The sequence below is a fragment of the Sprattus sprattus genome (genome assembly GCF_963457725.1).
Source record: "Sprattus sprattus genome assembly, chromosome: 17".
NCBI lineage: Eukaryota > Metazoa > Chordata > Actinopteri > Clupeiformes > Clupeidae > Sprattus > Sprattus sprattus.
This window is the reverse complement of record NC_137915.1, coordinates 10,571,155-10,581,154: the sequence shown is the minus strand read 5'-3', so window position 1 is coordinate 10,581,154 and position 10,000 is coordinate 10,571,155. Positions and strand designations below refer to the sequence as shown.

The 10,000-nt window shown below is 45.7% G+C and overlaps 1 protein-coding gene across 1 annotated transcript in view; it reads right to left on the bottom strand.

The window, feature by feature from the left end:
* Positions 1–10,000, bottom strand: part of pou6f2 (POU class 6 homeobox 2) — a gene marked incomplete at its 3' end in the record, with an annotated part of 87,531 nt that overhangs the window by 19,440 nt on the left and 58,091 nt on the right. The window contains exon 5 of the mRNA XM_080854906.1: positions 2,198–2,335. Coding sequence (XP_080711032.1) covers positions 2,198–2,335 — 138 coding nt within the window. The remainder of the gene's footprint in view (positions 1–2,197; positions 2,336–10,000) is intronic.

Here is a 10,000-nt window from a genome sequence, read left to right as displayed (position 1 = left end):
ACAAGCCACATTTGGAATTAGCTTGAAGCCCCTCCGTCTCGCTTGGTGCTATATTTGAAGACCGGAGCCAGACATTCTTATGGGCCCCCAAACCAAAGTAAACAAACATGCTTGTTCGGGCTCTCATCCAAGATTAAACATGGTACCCTCTCCCTCGCTTTCTTTCTTTTTCCCCCTCTCTTTCATGTGTGTGTAGAGGGGGGTGGTGGTTCTTTTCCTGGAGTGTGGCGCGTCTGCTAGTGCGTCTACTGGTCCTGGAGCCAGGTTTCGGGCATGTATTAGTATCTTTAATGTTAAAAAGCGGGGGTGGGGACCGACTGTGAGAGCGATGGACATTTCAGGGGGCGCTCCAGCTGAATAATGTGGCCCGGTAATAAGGTCAGGAGCAAAGGGTTTCGCCCTGGGCTCCGACTGTCTTGGTGACCTGATTATGTCAGGCGGTGTCAAGCACGGAGACACTACAAAAGCAGAGAGCATCCCATCAAATCCATCTCTGTGTCCGTCCGTCCCTGGCGCTCGAGGGCTGCACCACAGCATGCGAGAGCTCGGTGTCCCCTCATTAGGGGTGTTTAGCATCAAAGACACACCCGCACACACATCCACTCCACATGCACATGCACACACACACACACACACACACACACACACACGCACGCACACACACACACACACACACACACACACAGACACACACACACACACACACACACACCCACATGCACACACAGCATGGAGATTATGCAGGCACTGACACGTACTTCAATACAGTTCACAATGTGGGTATGAGTGTGGTGACACTATGCAAGGATTAAATGTCCATGTGCAGCACACATACACACACACCACACACATACACACGCGCACACACATCAAGCACACATTAAACCCTTGTTCTCAAAGCAGTGCAAACACAAATACTCGCACACACAAGCACACACACATACAGAATGAGGCTTTGAGATTCCCTCCTGAAACAATTGTTTCAAGCTTGTTACGCCAAGGCAAGCCAGTGGCGAGGAGAGGGATGAGACAGAGGTTAGGGTAAATAACAGCAGGGTTGGCGTGAAAGGGCACATTGGCCATACAATCTTCCTTTAATATGGGCTGTGTGCACCTGCGATAAGATGATTCATTAGATAGGGCCCTGCTCTGACAAGCATCATCGTTCAAGCCTCTGGCTACTGATGGAGCAATACTGCAGCCACCCCGTAAATATGACAAGGTCAGCGTTTTATCCCCACACTTTATACTGGCACGGGATAAAGGGAGGAAGAGTCCCCCCCCCCCCCTCATCCCCACACTCCACCCTTTGTTTATGCTGAGACGCTTAACATGTTGTATCGAGGACACGGTAGAGAAATTTGACTTTAAAATGACTGTGTGAAAAAGGGAAATATGATATAATATTACACTTACTATAAACACTATATATATTATTTGTACACATATAGTTTACAGAAGGTCAAAATTGAATTGGTCTTAATCTGAATAATTTGATGAGTGGTCTTAACGGGAAACTTGGCTTTTTTCAGTAATTTCATGAATGACTGCAGATATGTAAAAAACAGCAATTTTATCAAATTCAGTCATCTTGCAAAAAATCCTCCATTATAACATATCAGCACTATACATATATACTAATAACTATATCATGCATCTGTCTATTGAACCATCTTATTCATGCACGAAGGGATAAGATGATTATAAAAAGATAGCATCCTCCAAACGATATAAGAGGACGGTTATATTTTATTTAAGTGATAAATATATGGATCTAACACCTTCAGATGTTCTAAGGAGTTTAAAGTAAAAATAATCTCATCATCGAGCTACACATTACATAAAAGAACCCAATTTAAATATCAGTAAATTAGTTCAAATGTTTGGCCATGCGCTTTCTACACAGCAATTAAAGAATCTTTGCTAGATTTCCTCAAGGCTCTACATAGAATCCTCTGATGAAAGGTTCTTTGATTTTCAATCTCAGCACTAAAGGCTCGAAGAGGAACTTTGAGAACCTTTTAAGGCTCAGCAGGGCTCAAGCTGGAGAGCCCATTTGCCAAGCACTGAAACCTTGTCTGGGGTGTTTTCAGCTGTGTGCTCCTGGACCTGACTCTGAGGAACACAATGTGAGGATCTGTGGTGTGAGAGTGTGGGCAGTGAGAGGGTGGGCGTAGGCACACTAGTAACCACTCACCTGTCCTTGGGCATTGGTGACCAGCTGGCCCGTGACGCCCTGCAGGCTGGAGAGTGCGTTCCCAAACACCTGGGACCCGGCGATGGAGCTCATAGCCGCTGCTGCTGCCACAGCCGCCTGGCTGGCCAGAGGGTTGAGCTGTGGGAGAACAGCGGAGAACTGGGTTAGAAAACGCCATACTGTACTACCTATATTGGAGACATACAGATACTACCTGTATCTGACACAAACAAACACAGTTGTGAACATTAGCCTACTTCACAGTAGTATGTCAAGCAAACTCAGAAGAATCAAACATTTACAGGACTCTCCTGGCTTTTGTGATTTGTGACTACTGTTGACATCTTCCGGGTGTAGTATGAAACCAGGAAACTTTTGAAGAGAACATTATTTCATGTGTGCAACGATTATTTCATGTGTGCAAAGCACATTGACAGGAGCACGTGGCCTCCTGCTGTGGCTAAATCTGGCAGAAATATAAAACATATTTGTACAAAAGCAATCCAACATGTCTGTACAAAACACAAAAAAATAACAACAAACAAGCAAATAAATAAATAAATACTAACTGCACTAAATAATCACATAAACTCCCAATTTCTACCTGCAGGCCCCGGGGACCTATGTACTCGTCCCTGCTGGTGTAATGAACTCATCTCTACTCCTCGATAGTGCTCCCACTGTCACACACACATCAGCGGCCCTGCCTGCCTGCCTGCCCGCGGAGCTCGGGGCCACGTTGCGCCCGCTGGCCAAACAGCTCTTATAAATCAAGCTAACCACCTATTAAGGGCTGAAAATGCACTGCTGATTTGGTTGTGGCGCCACAGAGCTGAAGCCTTATTAGGTTGTTTAAGCAGATCAGGGGGCCGGGGGAGGCAGCCGAGACCTTCCAATTACTCTAGCCAATGGAAAAATAATAGAAACACTGTGACGGACTGGGCCTGCTGCTACTGCTGAGGCTGCTGGGGCTTCGTGCCCTGATAGAGACGAGGGGAAAAAAGACTAAATTAATCGCCGCACAGTCCAAACGAAAAACGGACACACAGAAATTAAAGCAAATTGTTGTAAACCATTACAGCACACGGAGAAGATGTAAGCACAGTGATGGTGGGCGTTTCAAAAAAGAAACAAGATCGCTTCAAGCGCCTATCAGACATGTGCATTTATTTTTGAAGAACATTTCGAGGAGAACAAGTAGAATTCAAGAAAAAAAAAATCAAGAAAGACAGTTTTATTTTGGTGATGGAGTGATTGTGCGAGACAGGCACCACTGGAAGTGTCAGCAGCAGCTAAGAGAAAATTTCTGGGGATAGAAAAAATCTTTTGCTAAGGGTTTGAAATGTACAGCCTCCCCCTTTCCCTCTCAACACAAGCGTTCCATGGGGATTTAAGCTTTGTTAAACTGAGACCATTGAGGCGCCATTCATCTCTCATCATATCCCAGCCCCATATATTACCACGCTTTCTGAAATCAAATGATGAAAAAATGCCACGGAGCGATCAATACTTTTTCATTGACAGTAAAGGTTAAGCGCATTAAGAATGACACTGCATTTGTCTTATGAAATCATATTTCATGTTGGTGGCCTAAAATTGGCCGAGATTGATATTGCGTCCCCTAGACTGAAAGTCATCCTCCTCTTTTTTTGCGCTAATCACAGAAATCGCCTTCATGTGTCCAGCACTTTGTCCTTCGGGAAAAGTCAAGAGCCCAAGCCTGACTTCTGTGACCCAGATGTTAAAAAGAAGTGTTTGAGCTTTAACACTAAAAGGTCTATATCCCTCGTCCGGGATATTTTTTTTTTTTAGTTTTCGTCTTAGAGACATAAAAAGAACAACCACGGAAACATTGAACCCTTTTCTAATATTATTGCTGAGGTCTTCTAGAATAGAATCATATATTCCATTTGTGCATCAATGTTTTTAGTTAAGCAAAATGTACAAAAACATCAAGGCATGTCAGTCAACTTAGAAAAGTCTAAAAGGCCTTGGACCTTAGAGTGTTAATATTCCACTTACTATTTAGGACGACGTTGTTTCATTGTACAGTGTTCATCTGTGCTATCAAACTGGCATCGACATCACAAGACACTTTGACTCTTCCCAGTGACCAGCAGCAGACATATTTTAAGTTCGATATCTAAATCATTAATAAATCATAGGACAGAATGTATACACACTCATGTCTGTAGTGCATTAAGCATTGTAAGGATGAATAAGACAGCAAACAGTGATGGGAGATGTGACAAGTATTCTTGTACGACGGCTCCCAGTGGATGCTGGGAAATGCCCTTTGGTGTTCAAGTCAGATGTCATGCAAAGCTTATGTAAGTATAATAGAGGCTTTATATTCTACCCCGAGCCCCCATTCCCACCTCCGCCCCGCCACCCACTGAAAATGATAGTGAACAGCCTCTTCACCGACACCCTTGGTGGTTAAATCTCTCTGAACGGCGTGGCTTTGTCAATGGAAGAGAGGCGCTGGCGATGGAGAGGAGGCTTATCTTGGGCGAACATCTTCAAATAAATACATGTATCTGAGCGAGGGAGCACTGGAGAGGGTTTGCTTGGAAATATCAACCTGGGATTGCATTAACAGATAATCCCCCCCCCCACACACACACACTCACACACACAATTGCCACCACCCTTTCTATCAGAAAAGAGATTCAGCCATCGTTGGATGGGGAGAGGATCTGAATGCTTGAGGGGTGATACGATGGACTGATAGGGGAGGTGAGGAGGAGAAAGGGAGGTGAAAAAGGGAGGTGAGATGGTTAGAACAGGGACAAAAAAGTGTTGATTTTAAGGGCAGTTAGCATGCTAGGCACACGTAGTACTTTCTAGTTCTGCAGCAGAAACTGCATCAGATTGCAAAGCGAATTTTGCGGCTTCAGATTTTATTCTGTCAGTTTTATTGATGTCCCCCCCCCCCAATGTTTATGTCTACACGTGATGTTATGCGACGAGACGTCTGTCAGTGCATGTCCACGAGGGAGAGGGGGGTTTGGGCCACATTTTTTTCGGGGACTGATCCAACGATATACATTATTCAATATCCCTATCACAAAAAGTCCAGCTAATACTTCATGTGTGTCTCTGCTTGTGGCGTTTAAGGGACGAACAAATAGTAGCTGTTGTGTTCATCGCCACCGGGACAGCTTTAGGGGTCAGGCCCTTTGTGGCGCCTACATTATTCCAATTCATGTCCACGAAATTCAGTATCTCCACAGTCAGGTGTCTCGCTACTCCGTAATATGGAAAGCAACAGGGGAGCGGCCTTACATAAAGCTGGAGGACTGATCGCTGTGATTGACGGCGGAGCATCTAAACAGGTGATTTTACGCCACGTTGCTCCATTCACAACCTCCAGGGGAGACAGGAAATGGCCATGCTGCCTCACCATTTTGGGCTGATTGTATGTGTTGCCAGAGCTAAACAGTCCTCCCACCCTCATCCCCACCTTTTGCAAAGAGACAGCATGTAAACCATTCAGACGGCCGCCTCTTCTCCTCTGCCCGCTGTGAATACATGGAGCTACGGACTCACAATGCACCGAGATGGACTAGAAAGATGCCCGACAGAGATTAAGAACATTTTCATAAAAATAGAAAGATAGAGAGTGAGTCGGGGAGAGAGAGAGAGCGAACAGAGAGAGACAGAGATTAATGTCATACAATGACTGAGTTCCACACATTTCCTTTGCCGATTTTCAGACACCTGTTGTATTTGCTAACTGGAGAAGAGAATTAACTTTCCAATAACACATTAAAAAGGAAATGATTTCTTCATTGTCTTTATGGTCTAGTTATATTAAATATGGTTAAACAGTGCAGCTCTGTTCAGATGGGAGACTTTTGAAGGCCTGTAAATGTTTCATCAAAGCTTGGCTTTATATCAAAAGAAGCATGAAATATACATCAGGGTGCCTTTTATGAGCCTGCATTAATACCTTAACTAGCTACACTGGGCGAAAAATGAACCTATTTTTTCAAAGCCGACATTACGTAAATTGATGGTGACATTGATCGATATAATACTCTCAGCGCTCATCGTTTAGAATGTTTGGTGAAGCGTACGTATAAAACTCCAGCAAGGTTATGTCAGGAATTTTTCTGAAACTTTTACCTGCCATGACTGTCTCCTTCTTCACAGCAAGGCAAGCTTCTGGAGGAAATATACCTCCGTTTATCTACAATTTTAAGCCTTGCATTACTGCTGAATGCAACAGAAAAATGTCAGCGATGAGGTTATGGGCATTACAATTCATATTATTTGTGACCATAAAGCTAAACCGTTAAAAGAAAGTTTTACACCTTAGGCAAAGGGGGCGAGTGCATTTTAAACTCTATTAAGTTGACCATGGCCTGTGGTAACCGTTTGACCATAGGGGTCACTCTGTGCAACAGTCCATGTAATCTCCTGAATGTGCTGAAAAAAACAGACTCTGCGTGTAACCACAAAGAGAGGCCCCTGGAAACTCAAGCAGAAATGCCCCCCACCCACTACACCCCAAAAAAACTTGAAGGTCTTTGAAGTGAATTGCATTTCTTGCTAGACCCAACCAGGGCAAAGGGACAAGTACAAGATATCTGCCCCCAAACACAAGCAATATTTCTCATGATTTAAAAAATACATCAAAAAGGGCTGACACAAGTCACCTTTTAAGAACACGTGCAGACCTCAATCATCAAATTTCACCCAATAATAGCAAAACTCTTTTCTAGTTGGTAAAAAGTTAATGGAGAAAAATAAACCTTGAGGTTCCTTGGGCAAAAGTGACTGTGTCTGTGTCATACAGGAGGTTATGCTTATCACGAAACCAGCTCTGATCTTTAGTCAGTTATTTAGAGCTGCCCTGCTATCTGAATGACCCTGTCTCTCGTGGGTTCACCCTTCCTGTCACGCTCAGATAAATACTGTCCAAAACAGCAGCATTAAACCACAGACACGACCTCTGCAGGACAGACAACTCCATCTCGTCCATATGTACTGTTCAAAGGAAGAGAAGGGGACACGTGAAGCAAACAGTTCATGCCGGGGCCCAGTTCTGCGTCACCCCACTCCCAGAGAGCTGCCGGCTCCAGACCAGCACTGGGCCAGATCAGGGCCAGACCCGCCCGGGCCCAGATTCTGTCTCCTACTCCCACACCTCTGTTTTTCTTTCATTCTTTCATTCCTGCCCTCTCTTTCTCACACTCTCTCTCTCTCTCGCCCACTCTCTGTATCTCCCACTCTCTCTCTCTCTCCCACTCTCTCTCTCTCTCTCTCTCTCTCTCTCTCTCGCCCACTCTCTGTCTCTCCCACTCTCTCTCTCTGTCTCTCCCACTCCCTCTCTCTCTCCCACTCTCTCTCTTTCTCTCTCCCACTCTCTCTCTTTCTCTCTCTCCCACTCTCTCTCTCTCTCTCCCACTCTCTCTCTTCCACTCTCTCTCTCTCTCTCCCACTCCCTCTCTCTCTCCCACTCTCTCTCTCTCTCTCTCTCTCTCGCCCACTCTCTGTCTCTCCCACTCTCTCTCTCTCTCCCACTCTCTCTCTTTCTCTCTCTCTCTCTCTCTCTCTTCTGAGTGAGCGTAATCAGCTGTGACACAAGCAGGCATGCTGAATCTCACCCCGCAGACCCCACTTCCACCTCTGCCTGCTGTCCCCGGGCTCCCCCCCCCCCCCCCCCGCCGGCCCTGCCCTCCCCGCTCCCCTCGGCCCCTCCGTACAGCGAAATGCCATTAGGCCCCCCGAAAACACTTCTGGTCCACGCCTCCGGCCCCTTGAAGCCTGACGTGGACCCCACCTTTGGGGAGAGGGGGGGGGGGGGGGGGTGTCTCTTTGCACCATCTGAGCTGCTTACGGAAGGGGGAAAACATTAAGGAGAAAAATATTGAAAAATGAAAAGGAGGAGAAAAAAACACAGCTACACAGGGGACAAACAGGTGGAGGAGAAATAACCTCGAAGTGAAAAAAGAGGTGAGGGAGAAAAAAGACTAGAAAGGAAAGAGAGCGAGAGAGAGAGAGAGAGAGAGAAAAAGAAAAAAAAGAAAGAGGGTAAATATTGCAACCAGAGATGATAAAATGTCTCAGGAAAACCCAGAGGAATTCACTGGACCACATCAGGTCACTACTCCCACAATGCATCTGTGGGAGCAGGAGCGGAGGTGAACTGGGGGGGTGCCTAGGGGGTGCGTCAGAACCACACGAGGAGCAGTAGAGCGCGCTGAAGTGGTCCGGATCAGCGCATAAAAAGCTCTAACCTCAAGAGTGGTGGCCAGGAGTGGTTGTATTTAACGAGGCGAAATGCAAATGAGGGCCGGGCAGAGCGGGAGAGAAGCGACAGACCCAGCCTTAAAGGCCTGATGGAGTGCCGGCCAACGGCCGTCAATCTCCTCTCTCATTAGCTCCGTTCGGGGTAAGAGCGGCTTCCGTCATTACATAAAATTCTCCCCTACCCCATTTGTTGATAATTGTAGGGGCTCTGAAGTTCTCCAGAGAATTCCCACTCAGTTCTCAATCAATCACTTTTCCCCTCACCCTTTTTCATTCATGTCACAATGATTCATGTCATAATGTCAGAACAGTCATTTTATATTCTGGGTAAATTCATTTTTACACGTTGAAAAAATAATCTTTCTAATTACACCTACAGTTCTCTGCATTTTTGTATGGGATAGATGACGGAGGGTTAGGGCTGACCTGGGTGACACATTTGGTCCAGCCATTTCCGTTAGGCTTGTGAGGTCATTACATTGACTTCCACAGATAACACTCTGCTACTGTGAATGTAGTGTATAGTGGTGCCATGCAGGGCCTCTACCGACCTACTCTCTGTTGACACACACCTGTACTCTGTTGATGGAGAACAGGGAACCAGAGGGCACATAAGCCCTGCTGAAAGATTCAGAGCAAAATGATAGATGGCTGTCCTTTTACCAGACTGATTAAAAAGAATAAAAAATAGCAGGCTACATGTGGCTTGATTTTAAAACGGAAGAGACTCTGCGATTTTTAAATTGTCCGAAAATATGTCTGCTCTCTATTCAACATTTGAGGGAGACTGCCATTCTTTCTAACTGGGCTTGATGTCTGACATACAGATACAGCATTCGAAACAACTTTAATATTGGCCTAATCGTTGGGCGGTGATCTTTTGATGACCTCTATTAAATGTAGCCCCGGTCGGTCGTCTTTGTCTGGGCTTCATAAACAGAATAATGGTAAATGATCACTCCTCCACGTGACGTCCGAAAAGCGCACCGCCTAATGAAGAGTAATGGGGGAGGTTTTTTGGTTGGGGGGGGAGGGGAGGGGGAGACAGGGGACAGTGCTGGGCTGTCAGGTGCCATTTGAAGACTCCAAGCGGCGGAGATTAATGGTGGGAGAGACAGCGCGGCAGCCATGATGTGGCCACCGGCTGATCAATAAAACCCCAAGCCCCCTGTTCCCCTGTCACATCCAAGAGCACAGGTCTGTGCAGGTCACACACACACAAACATTCATGAAAACACACACACACACACACAAGCACACACAGCTTGATCAGCACTCATGCCATATCAACACTAAGTGGTGTGATGAATTGACAAAATTGGTAGACAGCATTGATCGAATTCTTCCTTGAAACACAAGTGAACTTAAAATCACATTGCCAAACACTAGAAGATTTGTTCTCATAATTGTTCCATTGTTGTGGTTTGATGAAAAGAGTAACGCTTTCGCCCAGAATGCTTGCTTGTTTGATACCCCATAAGATATTTGAGATTGGTCAAATGTAATGAGACTGCTACGCTAGGAGATGGAAAGAAAAGGTGT